Source organism: Calonectris borealis, chromosome 21, assembly GCF_964195595.1.
Source record: "Calonectris borealis chromosome 21, bCalBor7.hap1.2, whole genome shotgun sequence".
NCBI lineage: Eukaryota > Metazoa > Chordata > Aves > Procellariiformes > Procellariidae > Calonectris > Calonectris borealis.
Window position 1 is genome coordinate 2,186,064 of NC_134332.1, and position 25,350 is coordinate 2,211,413.

The window sequence follows — 25,350 nt, forward strand, 5'->3', positions numbered from 1 at the left end:
TTCAGTGAGCTATGAAGAAAATTTGGAATTATCAGGACTAAAAGTCTTTTTCCAACAAAGACAGATCAGTTCTTTACCCTTGGGCTCTTTCCCCATCATTGTATTAGTCCTGCAGGAATCCAGCAAGCACCAGTTTTCTCTGATGGTACCTTTCACGCTTTCCTTTTGCTCGGCTATTCAAAGAGCTGGTAAATCCTTGCCAGAAGAAGCTGCAGTCCAAGTGAGCCTTAGATGACAAGGGGCATTTTGTCCTCTCCTTTCTTGGTTCAGTCCTGCTAAGCATTTCATTAAAACTCATCAAGGCCAATAAGCAGCATCACAGACTACCTCCTTTCACCTGTTTCACAGCCTGCTCACATTTTCTGTCACTGAAGTGGGGCCAATGTCACTGTGGTCAAGTAGTCTTGGGCAAAGGAAGCAAGGGAAGGCAAAACACAAGAGAAATACCTTTCTATACAATAAAAGGGCTGCACGGAAACTCAAACCATCTTTAAAAGTTATAGGCTGATTCTCTGTAACACATCGTGAACATGCTCAATTAGGAAAGATGCTGTCCGCCAGCATTTTCAGTTGAAAAGGAGTGCATGGGGTAGGCAGACAGCTAGGAAACACAGTCAAATTCTTTGTTACCAGCAGTTGGCTGAAGACACTCTTTCTATGGCAACAGGCAGTTTTCTCCATTGACTTCAGCCCCTATCCCCTTCCTAAGGAAGGGGAGCGCAGTATGGATTTTAAAAACCCAACTGGGTTTCTATAGGTCTATGTAGACAATATTCCCAAGTCTTGTATTTGGCAACATAAACCATTTCAGCCATGGTGATGGTGAAATACGGAAGGCAGTCCAGGCTTGTCACTGAGCAGGACCTCTCTCGCTGTATGTCTACTTTTTGCTTATTCATAAAGGAATGTCATAATCCACAAGGACTCATGTGATGAATAAAAACCCCAATAATCCTACACAATAGCTGGAATTATTAACATCTGTCTTCCGAAAAGCGAGATCGTGAAAGGCTAAGTGCCTTTGCATATAGAAAACTTAAAAGAAAGCAGACATAAAAGGAAAATGCAAGTTAAAAATTAAAACTTTTATTCTGTTAAAGTGTCCAGTCTTACAAGTCTTTCAGAGAAAACAATAGCAGCCTTCAGTGCTTGAGGTGGAGGTGCTGTTGATCAGCTGCCCGAACAATCCCACGTACAAAGCGAATATCATGATTCTGAAATGTTACATCAAGTTGCAGGTCTCGGATGCCAAACCACAACCCTGCTCGTACACTTACAAAATGGGAGTGAAAAATGTTTAAGCCATGAGTAGTGTCTTACTTAACTGGACACATTTGTCAGCTGTAAAAGATGACTCAGGCTCATTAGCCCCCTTCTCATTAAGTCTCCTCTAGAAAAATTTCCCCCATTGTTCCATAAACTTCCTTTAAAGGAGACAGAGAGGGAGGAAGGCTAATTCCAGAAATCCTAAATTAAGCCTTTCTTTGTGTGAATTCACACAAAGTTCACCTTTGCTATTGGGGTCCAGCAATTCAAGTACAGCTACGTTTGAAAAGGGATTTCGAAGGTGAGATTTCTGGAGGATTTCATACTGCCAAAGCAGTTGAATATTAACCTACCACTGCAGCTGGAGGGATGGAGGGAGAAAGGTCTGAGTCAAACACCACTTGTCCAGTTCCAGTTCTGCTTCATGCAGTTAGAATGCAGGTAGGACAGAAAACTCACTCTGTTTTGGCACGTGCTTAGTAAACCTACAGGATCCACTGTATGGCCAAACAGTGTGTGGGGGGGAAATCTTAAAATGCAATGAGAAAAAAAACAGAAATCCAAGTGAAGTTTAAGCAATAGTTTTACTAGTTCGCATTCACACAGCCTTACCTTAGGTAACATTTCAGAGCAGATGACGTTACTGTTTACGGTATGACAATATTGTTTGTCAGTGAGAAGTCATGCGAAAAATTAAGAAATCTCTCCATGGTTGAAAGAGAAAGAATGAGAGGGAACAGCTGGCTTCAGGCAGAAACTATTACAAATACACTTAAAGGAGGCAAGTGCCTCTATGGAGAAGTTACATTAATGTACCTCTAGAAAAGGCACAGCTATTAATAAGAAAAAAAGTTATTCCTCCCCTGAAGGAGGACTGAAAAAAAAATCCAAAGAACTCAAACCATGCGAGTCCCTTTCCAAAGCAGAAACAAGGTAAGGAAAGGAAACAATGTCACAGCTGTTGAATCAATAATATTTGAAACTTTTTTCCATACGTCTCATCATCTGCAAAGGATGTGTTATTGTTCTCAAAATTCCTAGAATCATTTGTCAGAGAGGAAAAAACCAAAAAAATAAAAAAGGAAGAGGACCTCAGCGTGGTTCAGCAACAGAAAGCCACTTAATACTATTTATGGTAATGAACACCAAGAACTTTAATTAAAATGAATTAAGCTAAACGAAGTGTATAAATGGTAATAAGAAAAAATAAAAAATGAGGTAGGATATTATCAGGAAGAGACAATTAATACCGAAGAACACCACATCATGAAAGATACCTGTAACAGCTATTTAACCATTCAGACTGGCAGAGTAAATTAAAGTAAATTAATTCCAGCTGCTGAATTAACTGGGGACCAAATAATAAAATCAGAAAACAATCTTAAACAGAACAACTTCAGCTAACATTCCAGTGCATAGTTTCAGAGATACAGCAAGATTTAACACATTTAATAGGTTTGGTATTCCTTGCCTTTCAGCTGGTTCAAAATAATTAGTTGCAACTTATTACTTTTGGGGGTATTTAGCAGGAAAGGTAGAATTCCATTTTACTAACCTTCAGTCCTAACATAGGATGAGCACGCTTGTGATCTACAGGGGCTCCAAGAACTCATTCAGCTCAGAAGTGCTATTAAGGAAACAGTTGGTTTTAATTCAAGTTGTTTTATGGTTTAGCAGCTAATAAATAATCTGGTTTGCTTCTACTAGAGTGCTTTGAAAAGCCTGTCAGGAGAACAAGACACTGACCAGGCTGTTGATTGTCTGCTTAAGTTGAACTTTTTTTCTGAACATACAGATCAATGTCAGAAATAAAACCCCTAAACTTCAGTTTGATGGAAGCTTAAAGGAAAAAATATAATATACACTGATTGAATACTTGCAAATGAGGAAGGATTGTTGACGTAAGCTCATCCCTCAAAGACTGAGCAATCCAGACAAGTATGGGAAGTGGATGACTCACTCTGCTGTGGGTTGAGTTTTGCAGGAGCCCTGAGCAGTAAACACGTTCAGGACCTCATGGTTTAGACCCTATCCTTGAAGTTTTAAAGCTTCTTCCATCTCATCATATGAGACTGATACTCTGGAATCAGTACCTATTTGAAGGAAGACCAAGAAGCACATATCAGGAGTAAATAATACATATTGCTGTCTTCCAGAGTGGCAATGTATTTTTGTGCCACCTGTGTTTCTGACACAAGAAGTTATCAGACTGTTCATCCCAGTTTTGCCACACAGGAAGATATCTCAAGCCCTAGCAGCCAGGACCAAAAAAAAAAAAATAATTGAGCTTGGAATATTGTAAGAGCATCAAAAAGCTAGTGTTTTCATGCATGATCAATACTGGCCTGTCTTACAATTGCTTTGTAGACCTCAGGCATAGGGCAGTCTCTACTCAGCAAGCAGCAGGAGTATGGCTCTGTTATTTGATCAGAAGTTAGAGACAGTCTCTGACTTCTAGCAGAATAGCCTATTGTCCACTTGTCCTATGGACTCAGCGCTGAGACACACGGCAGTTCAGGAGGCTTGCGAGCTTGTAGAAGCACTGCAGCATACTTTCAGGAGCTGCTTATAAAAACTTCTAACGTAGCTGTGTAAAGTTTAGTTTGTATAAGTAAGACCACAACTAGAATCAAGAGTCAAAGCACTCGTCTACAATGATCTAGACATACAGAAGAAATCTCTCTCCTCCTGTAAGCTAGGTGAAAATCCTGTGAGGTGCTTTGCCCTTTCAGCCCTGCCTAGTCCAAAAATACATGTGTTGTAAACCAGTTACCCAGTGGCCTTGAATACAAAACGGAGTTCAAGCCTCTATGCAATAGCCATTACTCCCCAACACTAACTTTTGGCACAGAGTAAGGGGAACAAAAAAGTTTCCTTCACAATCCAAACAGCCCCCACACCCACCACAAGGAACTGACTGGAAAACAGTGTTACTGAAGCTAAGCCTGAAGCCATTCCTGCTTTACTTAAGAAGCATTAAGCCCACCTAGGAATTTCTGCCCTCTCCGTTTATCCAAAATGCTTGTGCAAATAGAACGAGTACAATCCAAGAAGCATCAGCATCAACACTTCCCCATCCTTTCAGCAGTGGCCCCAACTCTAACACAATTTCAAGACACTAACCCTGTTAGAAACAAGAAGAGCTTTTACAGTACCTTGCCTTCCAGATAAAGAGATTTAATTATATTATTTCCTGGACTGTTTAAGCTTTTCATAATGAATGGACTAAGGGAAGCAGAATTTACATCTTTCTTAAAAGCAGTTTTATAAACAGATCTCCTGGATTTTAATGTAGCTTTATTTAAGCATCTGAACATCAACAAATCCAGAGCCCAGTTAACATTGTTCATGGTTTCAGCATGTTTAGTGTATATATTTCATATCTTACATCTGATGAAGAAAGCCACAGCGTGCCTTATTGCCCCAACATCCAAGGGATCACCACGATTTGCTAAGCCAGGACACTCACTGGCAGCTTGCCAGGAACCACTTTGGAGATGGCTGCAGCTTCCCCCTTTTGTACACACGGGAGGCCTCCAAACTTCTCATGCCTCAGCTTGCAGCACTCCACCTTGGAGCCAGCCTGTTGGTCTGATGCAGAGTATTACAACCAGGACCTGCAGGTCCTTGAGCCTCCTCTTCCTTCTGATGGAAAAGAGCAGACTTAGGGTGTATTGTAGGCACACCTTAACCACCCCACCTTAAGGACATGATTATCAGTAGCTATTACAAGTTATCTGCCTCTGCCAGTGCAGAAGATTGGGTTTTTTGTCAAACGATACCAAACAGGTCAGACTTGTTTCAATAAAGACTGCTCTGACCCAGGGATCTAGAGGAGCTCAGTCCACAGAGGATTCTCATACCACTCCTTAACACTGAGGGAATGAAAAGGGGGAAGAAATAGGAGGACAGGTTTCTTTTCCAGCACCAAGTTCAATCAGCATTAGCCTCTTATTTAGGTCAAGAGGTGTAACAGGAACTGACAGCTGTTAAACCAAGGAGGACAACAGAGAAGAAGAATCAAGCAGCTCTGTAGACTACGTTCATGAAAAACACTGGCAAAGCATCTAAACTTAATGGGGGGGGGCAAGAGGTGCAGAGGAAACCCGAGTGTTCCTCTTTACTAACACCACCAACCCCAGGAGACACCCCAAGACACTGGCCAGTTTTATGTTCATATTTGATATGTGACAAAATACCAAGAATTTAAAAGTAGCTTAAAAACTTTAAAAGCCAGATACTGAAGCAACTCAATGCTTCTGGGAGAGTAGATTAGACAGTCCGACTGCTTTTTATCCAGATCTTTCTCCCACTTGCACTATAACCATCCATTTCAGAACAGGCTAAAGCTCTGGAATTAGGTCAGTTAGTGCCTCCAGCACATCAGCTGGAGAAGGATGCTATGTGATCTACTCATCAGCACAAGTGACTTGAAACTGTTAAAATAGTGCAATCTTAAATGAGCAGATAAGACTTTGGGGGGTTTGGTTCCTTCTCCAGGGGCAGAGGAGAAGATATGGAGTGCAAAGGGGAAAGACAATTGGTTAAAAAAAAAAAAAGATCCTGCATTCAAGCTGATGTCTGAGATAAGTTTATCCCCCAAATCCTAATGCCAGCATCTAGATAAAATCAGCTGTCTGTGTCCTATCCCACCCCACTGTGGGGCCTCACTGACCGAACCTCTGAGTCAGAGGGGAACAGTACCAGGTGTCACAGAAAGAGATGGAGGTTCAAGAGGTTTCCCAGTCTCTTGATCTTTGCTTGCAGGACACTGGACACTCTCAGTCCCTGACACGTATAAACCCCATTTGGAGCAATGCAGCAATCCCCACATTTCATTTTCTCCTCCACTCAAAGGTCAGTTCTTCTCACCAGCACCATCCACCTCACCCCACCTCCTGTGCAGAACAGCAACACCTCTTACTCCCACGGGCCCTTGCTCAGAGGCCGACCAATCTGTCTTCATCCTCATCCTGATCCCAAGCTTCCCCCATCCTGCATCTGAGGCAAGAAATTGCCTCATTCAGAGTCGTGTTTGTTCAGGGACTCCTTGGCTAGTCCGATAGTGATTGGCGGGGAGAAAGGGGAGGACCTGGGGAAAAGGGGACTGGAATGGCCTTTTGTTTCCTTCTAGTTGGTCAGAGACTTTTCCCTTTTTTCAGGGCTTCAAGCTTGCTCTTTGTCTGCCCTCCACAGCCGCTCTTTGACTTCCAAGGGCAGTGTGTTGAACAGGTCCTCCTCTACCACAAGCCCACTGCGTTTCAGCAGAGGACATTCTCCCAGCTCCACAGGCAGGCACTCCAAGCGGTTCCCTCGTAGCTCTATCTGAGACAGATTTGTCAGCTCTCCAACCCGGGATGGAAGTGACTGCAGCACATTGTTTCCCAGGTTCAAGGTTCTCAGCTTCCTGCACTGGAACAGCTCTGGTGGGAGACTCTCAATCTGAAAAAAGAAATCAATCACAGGCAAAGTCACGAGCAAACAGGACACACACTCATAAGAGACCAACAAGCCCACACAATGCTTCAAGGTTTACAGAGCACTTGTTTTCGATCATCCACTTCTGCCTTGAGTGAGCTCCTGCTTTCCACCATAAGGGCTGTTCCCAAACTAAAAGTCACACCACCACGATTGTACGGATTCCTCTTTCAGACACTATTACATTAGTTACAGAAGATCATCAGTGATGGTGGCTAAAGCAGAAGACATTACCAAGGACAGGATTAGAGGACCAGAAACCTGCTCACAGCTGGCCTATACTGCCACATGCTCCTATCAGTATTAGCTTCTTTCCATCCCAAACCCTTGGATCACTGCCCCTTTGCTTTAAGTAGCCATTGTACAATTGGTATTATACTGAACACAATAAAGACTAAGTTTTGCTGTAATAAGAGCAGAGGCTATGTGGGTACCATCTCCAGGCCCTGAGAACTAGAGCTATTCCTTCATCATTTCTGTAGGGCTTTGAAATGTTGCAAGGACTTTCTAGGCTCCAAAGCACAGGGTTTTTTGACAGTGCCAAAATGCAACCAAAAAAAAAAATGAAGCCACCAGCTGTTAGCTTTCCCACCACCACCTTCATGTATGCATGAGTCACTAATTTAATACGGCTTATTTCTAGTAAAGCCTTTTAATAGTCCAGTCCTCCCAAAGAATTTCTAGGAAAACAATATGGCTAAGGTTTAACAAACACTGGGCTATGAACTAAACGTAGCAATTCAGTATTCTCTCCTTAATTCAAAGTCTCATCTTGGAGGCTATCATTTGCCTTTAAATGCAACCATGTCCTTTTTAAAACTTAAATTATGCATGACATCATTCATGGCTAAATTAGACTGTAATCAGTTCTGAATGAGACAGAGTCCAAGGAAAAGCCAAGACGAGACCAGACCAATTAAAGACAGTTCAATTCAGTCATTGTTACTGGTACTGTCGAGCGTTTTGCAAACAGCAACATGCAATCAAATGATCACAGACTCTTGAAAATAATAGTGTTATTTAAGGGACAAGTATTGGTTTAGGAAGGAAACAATGTGCTATAATACAGCCTGCTTCCCAGAATGGTACACGGGTACCAGCCAACTCCAGAAGTCTCGATTTGCTAAGACTGCTGAGCTAGGAGAGGACATTTGAGATAATTCCTGGCCTTGGGAAATGCCAGCCTACCAGTCCTTATGTTTCTTGCTGTCACTGTTTACTGTAAGTAACCAGGCTGTCAGAGCCCCAGGGCAACTGTGGCCTTGCCCAGGCACCTGCAGAGGATACAAACAGCTTAGCTGTTTCACTGGGTCCTCACCACCTTTTGCTTCAGAACACACTGGAGCAAAGGCTGCTCCAGCCTTCCTGTTGCATTAGCGTTTTTTCAGAGAGAAATGGGTGGTGCCACACTGTGCTGCAGAAAATGGAGCTGCCTCTAACTCCTTTTCATCCAAGAGAGGCTCCACCCCAAGACTGCAGAGGATACACTGCAGATTAACCCTCGGGAAGCTGTGCTAGGAAGGTTGCCAGAAGACAAATGGTACAGAACTATCCCAGTTCTGAACAGCAGCTTAAGAATCTTTAAAACTCCCTCATCTTTGCTTAATGCCATCCTCAGAAATTGCCCGTATCAGCCCCGCTTGCCCTGAGAAAATATTTTGGCTTTTAACTTAATAGGAAATGGTGTGTGCATACCATGAAGTTTACCAGCATTTAAGCCACCCATACAAACATGCACAGCCACCCAGTCTGTTAGCGCTGGGAAAACTGAGTGAGCAGCCACTAAACTGGGATAGCTGAATGGCTGGCCCTTGTCTGCCGTTACCTTCAGTGGCACAACGCAGGCTTGAACTTTCAGACACTAACTTCAAAATGCTGGCTGGAGTTTTAGGAACCCTGTGTAATACTGATCTGCGTTAGCAATTAAATACTTGATTTGAGAGCGTTTCCTCTGTGAAAAGCCAAACCATACTAGAGCTGCTCTGTCTGCCTCTCACAGAGAGTTTGACAGTGTTCAGTTATGAATACATCTTGCCAATAGCAGTAAGGATCTTGATATACGACAGTGAAAACTAGGACTGTTCCGGGACAATTCTGCTGCACGTTCCCAGAAGAACCCAGAAGCCACTAATTAGATCTGTCTGCCATTTGTAGTTACGTTAGAGCCTTTTGCAACTTCAGGTGGTAATAGACTCCAAGAGAAAGAGCCTCCCAGGAATTTGCAGACAGAATGAATGAAAGCTTCAACAAGATATTCAGCTCAGCAGATGAGTCTGTGCAGTCACAGACTGATCTTCGTGATACATGGTAAATGGAGCCTCCTTAATCCCAAACACATGAACAAAGATCCAGGAAAAAAAACATGGATACAGTTTGCTTTAAGCAAATAAACGCCCTCCAACACAAGCCAAGAAACAACTTGTGCTAATCAGGCAGCATAGCATTCTTGGGCATCCCCTCTAACCTGCTCTGCACTTAGACTTAGACAGGTAAGGCTTAGACTTATCTGGGATTGCAAAGGAAACCCACAGCCATCATACTGAGGCATAGCAAGGTGCCACCGTATTTCCTCCCCTCTGAAAGTCAAGGAATTGCCACAGTTCACACTTTCACATCTGACTGACTGCCAACCGATAAACCTGGTTTAGTTCACTCTGCCCTGAGTAAGGACACTGCAGAAGATTGCTTTGCTCTCTCCAAAGTCACCTTTGTGGAACGAGACAATGCATTTTAAAAAGTGAGAGCTTAAGAACCATTTTTCGTAAGTCTGTCCGTATCCAACTTCTCACAAAAAGTGCATGCTTACAAGACCAAACTATGGAGTATTCCCTGGAAATGCAAAGTACGATAAGCAAAGCTGTAAGCCACACAATTACACGCCCTAGATGGCTGCTGCCGTAGTGTATGTACATAGGCTTAAGTGCATAGTTCTAGGTTAAACTACAGTTTCTCAGATCTCCATTTTAAGCCCACAACTGATGTCAAGCTAGAGACTACAGCTTCCAACTGCAGAGCAACAACTGACAGGCAGGATTTCAACAGCCTCCAATTGCCACTTATAAGCAGTTTCAATGTTAAGAGAGGAAATGCTACAGAACAAGGGCTGTTCAAGAAAGGCTTGCCCCTGGAGTTACTTGCAATGTTTCGCTTTAGATAAACCCCTCAGAGAGAAACATGAGAATTTAAATAGAATGGCAGTGCCAGGAGTATTTCACACACCATTGTAGCGTGTTTAATCACGCAGATAACAGAAGTGCCAGAGTTACTTTTACTCACGCAGGAATGCTCAGCTCCTTGCTCACTTACCCTGTTAGCTGTCACAGCTAGGTTCTGCAGGTTTTGAAGAAGTCCAACGTCTGGTGGTATGGAAGTCAAGTTGTTGTGGCTGAGATCCAAATACCGAAGTTTTCGGCAATAGAAGAGCTGGGTAGGGATCTTTTCTATCTTGTTACGATTCAGGTAAAGGCGCTCTAAATTGGTTAGGTTGCCTATTTGCATGGGGATGTAGGCAATGTGGTTGTACCACAATTTAAGGCAAGTGAGACGATGCAAGTGCTGGAAGCTGATGATTTCCTCAATGGTCTTTAGGTTATTGTCCTTCAAGTCTATCTCCTGCAGATTGTGGAGGCTAAAGATAGAGTGAGGAATGCGTTCCAAGTCACAACGGATCAGCTCAAGCTCTGTCAAGTTGACCATTTTCTTAAGGCTGTTGAGAACAATGAGTTTGGTGCCCTCGTTGTTGATGGAAAGCTTCTGAAGATGCACACCAACATCTGTCACCACTTGTGGCAGCTTGGTGAGGTTACTCTTCAACCTTAACACCTTCAGCCTCTTCAGCTCCCTCAATCCATCTATCACAATGTACCGGTTGTTTTCAGCACTCAAGTTTCCTGTCAGATGAAGCTCCTCTAGTGTCTTCAGGCTATAAATCCAAAGAGGAATCTCCTTGATGTCTGTGAACTTGATATGGAGAGATTTTAAATTCTCCCTCAAGAAGGCAAGGGCTGGAGCCTCAATTTTGGCAGCTGTGTGGTAAAGCCACAGTTCCTTAAGGCTGGTGAGCTGAGCAATGCTTGGGGGAATAGTGACATCGGGGATAAGCTCCAGCTTCAAGACCTCCAGCTCAATGAGATCAAAGACCGTGTCAGGAATGCCACTCAACATGAAAAGATGCAGTTCCAGCTTATCCTGGGAGTTTTTGGTGATCCTCTGGCGCAGCTTCTCCAAAGTCCACTCATTGTTGAGGTTCAGCTGCCGCAGTTTGTTCTCACTCACCTCTGACAGAAAGACAGCAAAGCGCTTGGAGTACAGGGGGTCATACTGATCAATCAGATGGAGCATAAAAGCAAAGTCATTTTTCACATCAGGAATGTCACTGTAACTGCTCTCCTCCCGGATGGACTCAAAGGAGTACTTCTTGAGTGATCGCCTCAGCATCCACCAGAGCGTGTACATGCAGATCAAGCCATAGACTATCACCAAACTGATGTAGAAAGACGCCAAGATTTTGAAGAGAGTGGCCAAAGGATGAGCACAGCGGTACATCCTGTAGCCAGTCAAGCTCTCAATGTCCACTTTACAGTCAACGTCAAACGTTATGTTGTTGACATAGTAAACAGTATAGCAGATGATCAGAATGAACTTGATCACTTTGATGATGGTCTGTCTCATGTACAGGCGATAAACTATATCTCCCTCTTCCACATGTGTGCGGAACTTTTTCACTTTCTCAAAGAGCGCTTTGGCCTGTTCACCTTCCTTTTTGTCCAAGACGCCAGTCTCAGACCGGTCCACAATCCCTTGCTCAATTCGAGACTTTGTTCTCTGCAGCATGGGAACAGTGGCTTCCACATCCTCACTGACTGTGGAGGATTTCTTGTCCATGGAGCCATTCATTTTCCCAAATGCTGGCTTGGTATCACTCTCCTCCACCACTGTCTCAGATAATGCCCTTGTCGTCCATGGAGAGTCAAAACACTTAAGCAAAATAGACACAAAATGCTCCAGCTTGGAGCTGGTCCTTGGGAATTTGAACCAGAAGTTGCTACAAGCCAGGAAGATGAGAGTATGTAGCAGCACCAGATAAGGAAAATACTTGGCAAACCAGTGAAGACGGTTCTCATAACACACTGCATCCACATAGTTATACTGGTGCCGGTCCAATTCATATCGGATCCCTGTAGGCCCTGTATCAGTGGAGGGAACGAGACTAGAGTTATAGTAGGTACGCTCTGGGGTTGCAGCTGTCCAACCTCTGACTGAGTCATTGCAAGAGTCTTTGGTAACCCATTTACAGGGCAAACAAATCATTTTGTCCTGGGTGACCTGAAGCGTCCCTCCGAACACTGCAATCATCAGCATCACTATGGAAATGTAGTCCGTGAAGACGTCCCACCATGGCTTCAGGATGCGGTATGCTGGCTGAGTGTCAGCAAAGTAGCGCAATTCAGTGACTGGAATCATGATTCACCTGAAAGGAAACCAGAAGCAGGCATTACTAGCTTAAACAGTTTTGTTCTGCTTTTCAAGAGGGCATCGGGAAACTCATGTTTTAAGCACTGACACAGCAAGACTGGAATCAGCTGAGGCCCAATTTCAAGTCACTTGGAGACACCTGAATGAGGCTTCCCATGAGTAATTTGCTACAGCTGAGACTGTGAAATTAGTTTGTTGCATCTTCCCTGACAGATATTATCACAAAATATCAGAGCTGGTACTGATACACAGAACTGGCAAGACAGTCACACTTAAAGAAAGCTCGCAGGACAGACTTAAGATACCCCGGCCAGACCATTATTTGGAAGTTTACTGTTTTATCTAGGGATTTTATTTCAGGGATGAAGGAGTTTGCCTGCACTGTTAGAAGTGATAAAATCCACACACAGAGCATAGATGTCATGAGTTTGTCACTGTTTTTACAGAGCTAGAAAACAGTAATTCCGCATTTGTGTGGTTCTCAAACTGCAGGGGCAAGGAAGAGGATTTACATACAATACAGTTATATTTCCTAGAACCACTTCATTGATGGAACTCAACATCACATTGATAAAGCAAGCTGGAAAAGAAAACAAAGTTGCCTGATATCATGACTTTTCATCCCATCTAAGTAGTTTTGTCTTCCCCCTCACTAATTCTCCAAGGAACGATTAGTTACTTGCCCTCTGATAGATTCAGTACTGAAATCCTGTAACAGCTGCTCTTTGTCTTATTTACTGCAGAAGTAGAGGAAGGGGGAAACGTACTTAGAAGAATTCACTTCCCTGACCAACCACTCCCACCTAGAGTTCATCTCAGCTGGGATTTAAGTGTCACAGAGGAAATCAAAATGTTCTGGGAAGCAGAGGCTTACGGCAGTGCTTGTTCTGTCCTTCAGACTTCCAGATGAAACTTCAAGCACATTCTTCAAAAAGCCATAGAAAGCCCGGAAGCCTGACTGATCCATGATAACTGTGAGCTCACAAAATTCCCCTGACAGACAACACAAGCAAAGAAAGTGAAGTCATTGTAACTTGTTCTAATGATGGTGAAAAAGCAGCAATATCGCATCATGTATGAGGTTCAACAAGGCCAAGTGCCGGGTCCTGCACTTGGGCCACAACAACCCCAGGCAACGCTACAGGCTTGGGGAAGAGTGGCTGGAAAGCTGCCCGGAGGAAAAGGACCTGGGGGTGCTGATTGACAGCCGGCTGAACATGAGCCAGCAGTGTGCCCAGGTGGCCAAGAAGGCCAACGGCATCCTGGCCTGTATTAGGAATAGTGTGGCCAGCAGGAGCAGGGAGGTGATCGTGCCCCTGCACTCGGCACTGGTGAGGCCGCACCTCGAATCCTGTGTTCAGTTTTGGGCCCCTCACTACAAGAAGGACATGGAGGGGCTGGAGCGTGTCCAGAGGAGGGCAACGAAGCTGGTGAAGGGCCTGGAGCACAAGTCTGATGGGGAGCGGCTGAGGGAACTGGGGGTGTTCAGCCTGGAGAAGAGGAGGCTGAGGGGAGACCTCATCGCGCTCTACAACTACCTGAAAGGAGGGTGTAGCGAGGTGGGGGTTGGTCTCTTCTCCCAGGTAACAGCGATAGGACGAGAGGAAATGGCCTCAAGTTGCGCCAAGGGAGGTTTAGATTGGACATTAGGAAAAATTTCTTTACTGAAAGAGTGGTCAAGCCTTGGAACAGGCTGCCCAGGGAAGTGGTGGAGTCACCATCCCTGGAGGTATTTAAAAGACGTGTAGATGAGGCCCTTAGGGACATAGTTTAGTGGGCATGGTGTGTTGGGTTGACGGTTGGACACGACGATCTTAGAGGTCTTTTCCAACCTGTATAATTCTATGATTCTATGATCATACTTGCTAGCAAAGTTCAGGAGTAGGACAAGCAGTAATCTGTCAGTCATTCTGAAACTCCCATGAATTCAATTGTAAAGGAAGAAGAGCAAAAATTCAATCATGTTTTCCCAACCCATAAGATATCATTTGTGCAGACAGTCCCAATGAGTCCTGGGGGACTGCAGGGTCGATAGCAGGTTTCTGTATACCACTGGCTGGGAGAAAGCTTTCTTTGACAAGTGAGGTGCCCACACCACCTGCTTTGTAGAATTCAAGTTTGTATTCAAAATGAACTTCCAGCACAGAACTGCAAAGGAAGCCCTTCCTAATATGAACTCAAAAAGCACTACATTCCCTAGAGACACTAAATACAGAACTCTATTCCCTGGTTTGCTGCTTAGAACAATAAATGTTAAAATGCCAGCTTTGACTTAGTGCTACTTGGGAAGGCTGCACACAACTAGAGGTGGTAGATTGAAAGATGACAGCCATCCCTGAAGAAGTGTTTGCCCTTCTGCCCATCTAGTTCCAATACTACATTATTCCATCACAAAAGACAGACTGGGGTAACTCTACGTGCATTTCCCCCACCCACCCCACGAGTGGGGAATTTTGAGAGACAAAATGGCAATACCTGCTTTAGAATTTCACTAAAACAAAGCAGAACAGCAAACCTATTAATTTATCAACCAGTAAACTCGTGCAATTCTGGCACAGGATGCAGAAACAGGGGATGAAAATAGCCATATGCAGCACCGCCAGAAGAAACTACTGTCCTGTTAGGCTGCAGAGCACTAGCGAAGTGGCTGGCATGCCTCTGCAGAATGGACTGCATTGAGCAGCTTAGGGCAAGAGGATTACACTTCACAGGGACAGGGAAGAACAGGCAAAACTGAACAACTTCTGAACAGCGCCTGAGCAGCTAGAATAAGAGGAGTGACAAGGTGTTCCAAGCCCCTTCCCAGTCCTGTTGCTAGCTGGCTGCAAGGCCCTAGGCAAGGCGTTTCAGCCATGCCTCAGCTTCTTTCTTGGAATACCTCCACCTCAGGGAGGAGAGAGTCCATTTGCAGGATACATTTGAGAAGAGCTGTCTGTGCATAATACAGAAACACTAATACCAGGATAAAACAGGGTCCAGAAGTTTTCTTTACACCCCCTGCACTCCAGAACACCTCAAATGAAGTCAGCAGTTAAACAGTTCCCTGAATCATAGTTCCTGGTGATGTGTGTTTCCTCAGTTCGTCTACATGGACAAGAAAATTCAAAGTCAAAACCCACTTCATATCTGTATTTTCTGCAGGAGAATCTATAGCTCTGACAGAGGCCTTTAATCACTACTGACAGAAGCCTTATATTACCCCAGCCCCCTTACCCCATCCATTCCCTCCCTCTTCAGAAGCACCAAAACAGGATATATATACATTTTAGTTTTTTTTTTTTTTTGCTTTTTTGTTTGTTTGGGTGTTTTTGTTAGGACCCCTACTACACCAGGCTAGGAAAGCAAGATAATTCATAGAGAAACCAGGAAGTTCAGCTACTGAAAGGTTTGAGAGCCAGGGCAGGACCACTGACATACTGCTGGACCACAAGGAAAAACAAACAAGACAAGAACACGCATGCCCTCCCTGTCGTCCTCCGCATCCCTCCCACCGTAATCAGACTGAGGGAGCAAAGTCTTGCACTTCTACAGTCCAAATGAGAGAAAGCCTGGAAAGCTTTGCAAAAGGGGAACATCAAAAGCTACTGCAGTCATCTGCTGGAACAGTTAACTTTGACGTGGTTCAGCTTCTGCAATCCAACTATGCTTGCAGGTGAGTGCAGCTTCGGTTCTACCAGACTTGTAACCCAGGGGGGCTTTGAGAGCCAGAGGTCTCACTACACACCACTCTAAGGCTCCAAGAGAGTCTAATGGCAGTCTCCCAGCAAGTACACATCTGTCTTAAACACTCTTGCCAGTTGTGATGGAAAGCTTTTGTTATGATTCCTTCTAAACTACATCTAAGAGGTAACACAAATGTTGCCATACCTTTCACTGCTCTCCACAAATGCTGTGGAAGATCCTATTCCTCTTTTCTTTTCAGGAACATGCAGTCAAAAGACTGATATTGTTCATAAAAGAACTGTTCCCTATTTAAACAACTCCTTACTCCTCCTACCCCACACCAAGGAAGAAAATTTCTCTCTTTCCTTCTCTTGCCTAGATGCCACTTCTCCCCAAAGATCCTTCCTCCTCCCTCCAGTGCTTCATCACTCTTGGTAGGGAAACTTTTGCAGGAATTGTCAGGCCCTTCACAGTTAACCCCTAGTAGGCTTATGAAATAGGGAGGATCTCTTTTCAGGAATTGGGGTCTCATGGCTAAGGCATTTGCAGACTTGAGTTGTAGTGCTGGGTTGCTAGTTTTGCCCAATCCAGGAAATGCCTAATTTCTTCTCACAAGAAATGAACCTTGTGCTCACTTTGATTTGTATCTCAAGACAGCTAGGAAGGAAACCAATAAGAAATTAGCACAGCAGGCTCCCTAATTCTATTTACCAGTTACATGGGGTAGGAAATCTGTCTTTACATTGTGCACCTACAAGACAGCTAAAAAAAAAAAAATCTGTGTGTCCCATGATAGCCTATTATGGCTCAGTGTCAGCAATTAAACCCTGGTAGGGTGGAGCAGGAAGTCTCCTGCCTTCCAGTAACAATGACAGGGTGACTGGAGGAAGAAAAGGACATTCATAGCAAGTCCCCACTCCTCCTGGCGGCAGTGGAGACCCTGTTCAAGTCCCAGAAGAACAATAAAACTAGGGGCGACCTTTACAGAAGCTGGAATTTGCCATGTCTTATCTAATCTTACTTACAGCATCTGCAGTAAAAGGGAAAATTGCCCACCAAAAGCTTGAGAAAGTAGGTGGGAAAGTTGCATCCCTCCTCACCCAAATTTCCCATGCATGTAATCCATCTCTAGTTCCCAAAAGACAGCTCTGCATCAAGATGCAAATGTCATCTCTATTTTGTGGACTCCATTTTGTAATCATTTTAGAATGCAATTCTTGTTGCAACACACTCCCTTCTGGCTTAGAGCAAGCAGTTTTGCTGCTGGGGTTGATGACAACAGCAGACTAACTCCAAGAAGTCTGATTCTCAGGGGCCATCTCTGCCACTTGACACTCCCCTGCACAGTAGGATTCTTCCCATAGGGACTGTGATTCCAATCACTATATAGAAACCAAGCAGGTAGCTGGAACACAGACTCTCCCAACAAGTACACAGGCAGCAGAACAGAATGATTTACATGGAGGATATTATTCTGGCATAAGACTAGGAACAATCCTTGCATGAAGACAGAAATAAAGTTACCTCCCTTGTGACCTAGACCAGACCAAGCTCCACAGGAGCAGCAGGCAGACTGCAGAGATTTCAAGCTTCTGCTCTTTTCGGAAGTTGAACTCCAGTGTGCTTGGGTCAGCAGGAAAGTGTTTACTGTGAAGAAGCTTCGTTTGCTAAGTCAGTTCTGTCATGTAGCCTCACTGAATGCTGAGCACAGAACACATGAACTGAGTGAAGGAGTTTATAGACAGGAACAGTCATAACTGGAAAGGAAGTACTGTGTCTGAGCAGTCTTGGTGAAGGAGGATCTGAGATCCTTCATATATACCTCAGGTTGCAGAACTTTCCACTTGGAGCTCAGAAACAGGTGATTTGCTTACAGTATAGTTAACTCTGCTGCATGGAAGGCATCGACAGTGAGATTTTAAGAGAGTGCTTTATTCAAGTTTAAAGGCAAGCCCATTTCACTAAACTTGCATAAACTGATAGGTCTGAACATCTCTGCCTAAACTCCTGTCCATTTATCAGAAGCATAAGGAAGTAAGTTTTCCAAGGGTATAATGAAATAGGCAGGCTTTAGGTCTTGCACACTGAGGGGGAAAAAAAAAAATATCTTACAAGTGTCTGTCTCGGAGGTGTTTCAGCTTTTGCATTCCACAGGGCTTTCCTAGCTACTGCACAGTCCCTGAGCAGTCCCTCACCCCCCGCCCCCCAAGAAATTACTTTTCCTTTGAGGGCTTCAGCTACATCAATGCAGCGCTACTTTGAGCACTACAATTCATATCCGATACAGAACAACCCCAGGACAGTTTATAGCAGCAACATCTGAGATCATAGCAGGAAAGATCTGCATGCTAAAGCCTCATTGGATCAATGCAGCCTCAATAAATACGCTCCTGAAATCTTTGCACATTCCACATTTAGATACTACATACCTCTTCAGTGCCTGCAGATTCACCTGGATCCAAGTTTGCATCCCACAATGGACTTGTTTTGCCAGACAATCATCCCTGCCTCAGCGTGCTGGGCACCTACCTCCTATGTGCAGCACAGCCTCACCATTAATGCTGAACAGGCTGATACAACAGAAGAAACAGCAGTTTCAGACTTACATAACCAGCCTGCCAAACCTACCCAGACTTCAGCCAACCATAAGCACCACCAAGTACTAATCCTATGTTTTACTAACACACCTGGAGGACAAAGATAATCACTCATGTTAGAAGAACAGGGACATTCTGAGTACACCACACCTAAAGAGTAAAACCAGTCAGAAACAAGATTAAACATATCTGGCTCACAGAGACATCATAAAGCAGCATGTACCTTACTAGATAAAGGCTGACAGAGCTGAGAGCATGAATGCTTTCCACAGACCCCAGGACCTTTGTGATATTTAACAAGTTCAAGGTATTAACAGAGCAACTGCTGCAGGAGCAAACATCCCCCGATTTGGACAATTCCTCTATCCAAAACCATCCAGCCTAAACAAGTGAAGATTGACTTATTGTTGACAGACACCTGGCTGAGCAGCGCTTGAAATTCCTGCCTGCAACTGCTGGCCAGCATATCCAGCTAGGGACAAAGTGAACAGAAACAACATCACTGTTCTGTTTCACTGGCTAGTTTGTCAACTTGACTCATCATTTGCTGAATACTTTATCTAGTCTCCTCTTTCCTCCTTCTTTCTGTTGGCCGTTCTGTTACTAATGTAGCTACTGGCAAAATAGGACTACACGCAAGATCTCATGACATGCACAAGAATTTAGGTTTCCACCCCTTACTTCCAGGACCTCCCTGAAATCAGAGAAGTCCTCCTCACCTTTAGTGGCATGCAGCTTCCAAGTGAGGCAGTCTCATAATACAGTTTTAGGTAAGTAGACGTGGATGCATTGTATGTTGGATCTTGCAACTCTTTAGTTTCCACTATACATATTCTTAATTCTCAGCGGATTTCCTTGGAAGACTGTGGACTTGCAAAGCAGAAGTCAAGCACTGCTGACAGAATTTCTTACCTCTCAGAAGCCCACAGAAGGAGAAAGTTGTTCATGTGCTGACAGCATCAGAGGTAGATAAGGGAAGGAAAAACCTTGATGCTGTTAAGACTACAGCCCTGATTATTGACGAGCTACAACATGTTACAATAAGTTTTCAACAGAGCAGAGCTTCCCTCCCTAGCATGCTGCCACCTGAAATCCTAAAGAAGGGCATGACACAGAGCTCTTTGTTCAAAAACCAGGAAATGTAAGGTCAGAAATGGGACTGGGAATTTACGTGTCTCCACCCCCATATTTATTAGGCCCAGAATTAAAAGGAAAAAAAGGAGGCTGAAACAGAGCTGCTTTCAGGCCCCTCTCAGACAGCCTCCCAAGCACAAGGATCAACTGGAAAACTCCAAGACATGCAATGGAACAACTCAAGTGATTTTGTCCTTTGCTGTTTAGAAATAAACAGCAGTAAAGCCAAATGCCAAAGCCCTGATAAACAAACTGTTATCCCTACATCAGGCCTTTTCTGCAAAAATAAATCCCTCCTGTGGGACAAAATGTCTTCTGAGATCAAGAAGTGAATATGTGAAGTTTAAAGGGTCATTTATCGTTTAGACTAGCACATAGAGTAGTGGAAACAGCAGCTGCCAGAACTTACACTCTTCACTTAGTAGAACAGCCAGCGAACTCAACGCTGAGAGCAATGTAAGTTGGTTTTCACACAACCATCCAGCAGCTGTATGCAACATTCAGCCCCACCCAAGCCACAAGATACAGCAGGATGAAGTGAACTGACTGGTCACAACATCTTGACTGAAGCTCATGAAAAAGAATAATCCACCTACACTACGGATAGCACTTTATCATCTTTACAGCTACCCCTTAGTTGACTCTTCCTGTCAGATGCAAGACTGACATTCTTTTCTTAACAGTCTAGTGCAACAGCTCCCGTTTACCGTCACACAAGCAAGCCTGTCCTAACAAGTACAGGGAAGAACATCCGCACTATCAGAACAATCCACAATGGAGACCTGGCTCGGCCTGCTACATTTTCTGACTTCCAACAGCATTTTGCCCCAGCTGCACAGAATTGAACACAGTCTGAAGTTATCAGCATCACTGACACTTGGAGCAGGGACTGTATGTCAGTGCCACACAGCTATGTAAATTTAAGTGCTATCAGATGACTTGTAACTGTGATGCAAACCAGACAAAAATGTCTGTGTCAGCTTATAAATTATGAATGCACATGGTCACAGGCTTCCTATCCAAAATTAATTTCCTCTTTGCCATAAAAAAGATGCTTCAAGGACAGGGCATTGGAGCTTGTCTTGGAAAAGCACAACTGCCTTATTCCAACAGGACACTATGAAACACTCCCTTGTACTGACTAATGCAAGTGATTGAATTAACTCTGTTAGTAACTACTTAAGAAAAACAGACAGCAACAGCAGTAACTTGTAACAACCAGAACAGCTTCAAGCACCTCATCAGCTGCAGAAGGCTCTTCAGCATTTAATCCCAACATTGAGAAGAGTCATACAAGCAAAGGTAACCAACTGTTTTCAGCTAAAGACACAGTGTACAGAGCACAGCTTTACATATCTAACAACAGATGAAGAAATCAAGACACTAGATTCAAAGTCAGCCAAAACTTTTAAGCAAGGATAATCTTAATTGATTGTTGACAGACTGTCACAACATGCATAATACATGGGTGTTGCCACAGCTGTTTTCAAGCTCAAAGAGATGAGCCAGTTAAGATGAAAGAAGACGCAGATGAGAGCAAAGCAAGATAAATAAGACATCAGCTATCGGCACAATAATATTTAACCTCAGTCTGAGGAAAGAAGAGGAATAAGTATATATTCACCTATTCACCATACCCTGTAAGCCTTGCCTTCAGGACCATGAGCTCCAAAACAGTGACTATGACTTCCAGCTCAGAACATTTTCTGACTGCATTAGTCAATTAATAAGGGACAGGCCATCTAACCTGTGATCACCAAGATCTGATAAAACCAAGACTCTAAATGAGAACCTGTGAACTAGTCCAGCACACAGCTCTACTGTGCACAAAGGCAGTAGCTAGAGAAGCAGCTTGCAAATTTGTTACAAAAGAGGAGCTTGTGAATTGACAAGGTAATTTTATAGCAAATGTTAATGATACTTAGTACACAGGAGAAGGAAGCACTATTATTTCAGCAGGGAGGTCATGACTGAATAGCTTTTAGTTTCAAATGCAGTTTCATAGCAGCAGGAGGGGCATGTGTAATTCAGTTATACGAACTGGATTTCAAATTGCAATACAAAATACATGGACCACATCAACAGTTTAAGTAAAGAGCTGCTTGGAAGCATTCAAGATACACTCTTCAAAGCATGTAGACGGTTAAACACCTGTTCAGTATTAGTGTGCATATCCTAAACTGAGGCTATTTTTGAAAACACTTTAAAAAATGCAAAAAGGAGGCTCACCACACTGCAGCTGAATACATTACTTTTTAATCATTACCAAAACAACACCTATGCATCCCCCTCTCATACTAAGGAGCCCCACACAAAACTCCTAAAGCCTTCTCCTCTGTGCTCCACCAGCACTCACCCGACATTGCACCTCTGTTTTCCTAGACACCAGTTAGGCTCAATCTAACACCAGAATTGAGTTTCACTTCTTTTTTAAGTACTCTACAGAACAAAATCCCTCTTTAGAATGTGGTAGAATTACATGAAGGCCTCTAAATAAGCCTGCCCCAATCACACAGCAATAACACAATAACTTATACATTTGACCTCAACTGCTTATTTAAAAAAATAGTATCAGAGAACCCCAAACCACAGACCATCTTTCTGAATGCCTGCAGCATTTACTAGAATGTAATCAACTCTAAGCATTCAGTAAGTCATCACTGGAAGGCTTCAGGCACTCCATATTTCAAACATGGAAACATGAGCTTTTAACACGTGGCTTCTGGCATGCTTTAAGGAAATATTTATGCACATTGTCTTTGACCTGCATGAATAAAGTTAAGGTTTCCAAATACCATGAGGGGGTCAGTACAGAAAACAAATCAGTGAACTGCCAGAACACTAACCAGATTGCAATACTTAGGGATTCTTGTATTCCGGAAGCAACATACTGCACATCTCGCGGCTCAGAACACAGCCAATCTGGACAGCATTTCTCATCGTGAAGATAAGCACGGGATTCTGCAATACCTTTCATCACTATCCTAGTGAAGAACCAAGGAAGCAGGGAGTTTCTTGCAACTAGTTTCTGTCATTGCCTAACTGACACCCACAGGGGTGACTGGCCAGTGCACTCCCGAGTTCACTGTGAAAAACTGCTAGGAGATGGCTATACAGCAATACAAACATCACCCTGCAGGGAAAGGAAGAGCACCTACCAAAGTGAACAGTTCTCGCTGCTTCTCAGCTGCATTCCTTTTAGGTGGCAGTCACCAAACCATTTACTGGACAGACTTCAAATATTTACTGTTTAGTGCAGTGAGAAGTTGGGGTTTATCTGGCCAGGAGTTAGATGTATGGGTGGATATATAACAGTTATATTCTACTTTGGACAATGCTCAGTTCCTTTACTCTTTTTTCATCTTCAAGCTGACTAAGGGCTCACAGAATTTAATTAGCATACCACCACCCTCCCCATATCACCCTCTGATCAACCACCTTTCCTCCTTGCTCCTTATCACTCATCTCATCACTGCCCTGTGCTTTGCAACTGTGTTTAAGTAGTATCCTGGTCATTTTTTTGGCTTTACTTTACCACTCAAGAGCTGGCCTGGAGCCCTTACCCTGCAGCTGGGTTCTGCTATCTGCACTTCAGTTCTCTGTGCTGGAAGTGGATGATGTTCCTGCGTGCTGGATCCTGAGCGGGTGCTGAAGCGTTGCATTCCCCACACGCCATGGGAACAGCTTCCCTGAAACGAAACAGAGATTATCAGCAAAGAAGAGGGGATCAAGTTCACAGAGGGACCATGTTATATAAAAGCTTGGTAAAGGATATCTAAGAAGCAAGGAACAACTCAGAGGGTCACGGGGAATCAGAAAGACACACCCTGATACCTAGAAAGATGGTAAGAGGTCTAAGAGCGAAGTAAAACTCTTAGGAGGAAGGAATCTCCAGAAATTCCCAAAAAGCAGGTGTGGCAGACCCAGCCAAAGGAGATGCTGAATATTACTATCATAACTAAGCCTAAACTGGTAGAGACAGATTAACCTCCTGAAAGAAAGAGCAAAATTTTTTAGATGAGAAGAAGGATTAATAGTTTTACTACCTACTTTCTAGTCTGAAAAGTTTGGGTTTTTTTAAAATGTTACCATCAGGAATATCTGAAATTTAGACCTTCCTAACCACTCTGGATTCAATCAACTGTCCCCTTTTCTCTCTACACATATCTACCAACATGAATCTTTTTAAAGTGGCAGCAGTTTAGCACCATCAACAAGAATTACAACAGCTTTTTTTTTTTTCTTGCTTCCTGCATGTCAGCATGGGGCATGGGAAAACAGACAAGGAAGCAGAGCTAGGCTTTGAGAGATCTCTCAAGCGTCCAGCCTCCTAGCTATGTAGGAGAGGACTGCAGAACTTCAGAAAGCATTTTGTCAACAATAGGGAAAAATGAAAAGGAAGAGACATCACTGGGAAAAAAAAAAAATAACCCGTACTGGTGAAGATGTTGAAGAATACGTTCCTCCTGATCCCAAAGTTACCACTAACACCGACAGGTTTTGAAGCGACCCCCTCAACCAAAGCCATTATATCTTAGCTGTGACAGACTGCTGCAAAGGAAACGTTTAAAGGAGGGGACTGTCTGACCTTCTCCCCCGCCTCCTCTCAGGCGATGGCCTCAGCACCAGCCCGGAGCCAGAACGCCTCGGTACCGGCTCCGCTGCCATCAGCCCCATCTGCCCCAAGCCTGCCACACCACCGCAGGCTTCCAGAAACAGAAAAGACATCCTCTATAAGATATAAATTAAAAAACCAACCAGCTTCCGTCCCCAGCACCGCTGCCAGGTACCGAATACAGGACTCTCCCCCCTTGCCGGTGAAGCAAGGTGCCCCGGAGGGGACACCCAGCACACACAGACGGGACGGCCCTGCCTCGCCCCACGGACGCGAGGGGGGACCCACCTGCCCCCGCCCCGGCTCCCCGCCAGCCGCGGGCTGCCCCCGCCGCCTGACGGGGCAGGGACGGCGGGGACATGGAGGAAACGAATTACTGCCGAATTAGTCAGCAAATCCTCCCCGCCCGCCCGGGGGTGCGAGGGGAGCAGCTCGGCGCTCAGACCCCACCTGGCCGCTGCCCTCCCCTCAGAGCTGCGCCCCCTCAGGCGCCCCCTCCCGCCGCCGGACCCCAGCCCCAGCCCTGCCTACCGCGGGGTCCGGTCCCGTTCCCCTCACGGCCGCCCCACCCAGAGGACATAGCCCCGCGCCTCCGCACCCGGGCCGCTGCGGGGAGCGCGGCGTGAGCCGGGCCGCAGCACCCCGCCGCCCGCACCCACCTGGCCGCCTCGGCCCCCGCCCTCCCTCACGCCGGCTCCGGCTCCTTTTGTTCGCCCCTAGCCGCACCGCGGCGTCCCCACCCCGGAACTGACCTCACCCGCCCGGCATGGCGGCCATCAGCCCGTCCCGCCGCCGCCGCCAGCCGGGAGCGAAGGAGGACGCCGCCATCTTGGGAGCGGGCATGACGAGAAGAACACGCCGCCATCTTTGTGCAGGGCGCAGTCGACCGGGGTGGGTGGGCGGCATTTATGGTGGCCGGGGATAACGAGGAGAGGGAAAGGCGGGGAGGGGACGTGAGGGCGAGGGCGCCATCTTGGTGCAGGGCAGCGCGCAAAATGGTGAGCGTCTTAAAGGGGCCGTCACAATCCAGCCTCAGCGCTGGGCAGGCGAAGGGGAAGGTGAAGAGCTGAGTGCCGTCACCTGCTGTGGCAGGACAGCAGGACTTTGGAATCCAGAACTGAT

At 44.9% G+C, this 25,350-nt stretch overlaps 1 protein-coding gene across 10 annotated transcripts; it reads right to left on the reverse strand.

The window, feature by feature from the left end:
- Nucleotides 1–1,064: 1,064 nt before the first annotated feature.
- LRRC8A (leucine rich repeat containing 8 VRAC subunit A) lies at nucleotides 1,065–25,144 on the reverse strand. Of its 10 annotated transcripts, none has more exons than XR_012676744.1 (5): nucleotides 24,888–25,144; nucleotides 23,177–23,302; nucleotides 10,051–12,214; nucleotides 4,655–6,708; nucleotides 1,065–2,893 (listed from the first exon to the last, which is right to left on the reverse strand). XR_012676744.1 is itself a non-coding variant. In XM_075170316.1 (5 exons), exons 4-5 carry the CDS (start codon nucleotides 12,205–12,207, stop codon nucleotides 6,433–6,435), a joined length of 2,433 nt encoding a protein of 810 aa, XP_075026417.1. In that variant the 5' UTR covers nucleotides 12,208–12,214; nucleotides 23,177–23,302; nucleotides 24,051–24,164; nucleotides 24,981–25,144; the 3' UTR covers nucleotides 1,065–6,432. The 10 variants fall into 10 exon arrangements, 7 of the variants coding, with proteins under 7 accessions (XP_075026417.1, XP_075026418.1, XP_075026419.1 ...); XR_012676745.1 differs by having other exon boundaries at nucleotides 1,065–1,763; nucleotides 2,822–6,708; XR_012676743.1 differs by having other exon boundaries at nucleotides 1,065–1,763; nucleotides 1,879–6,708.
- Between the last annotated feature and the right edge of the window lie 206 nt (nucleotides 25,145–25,350).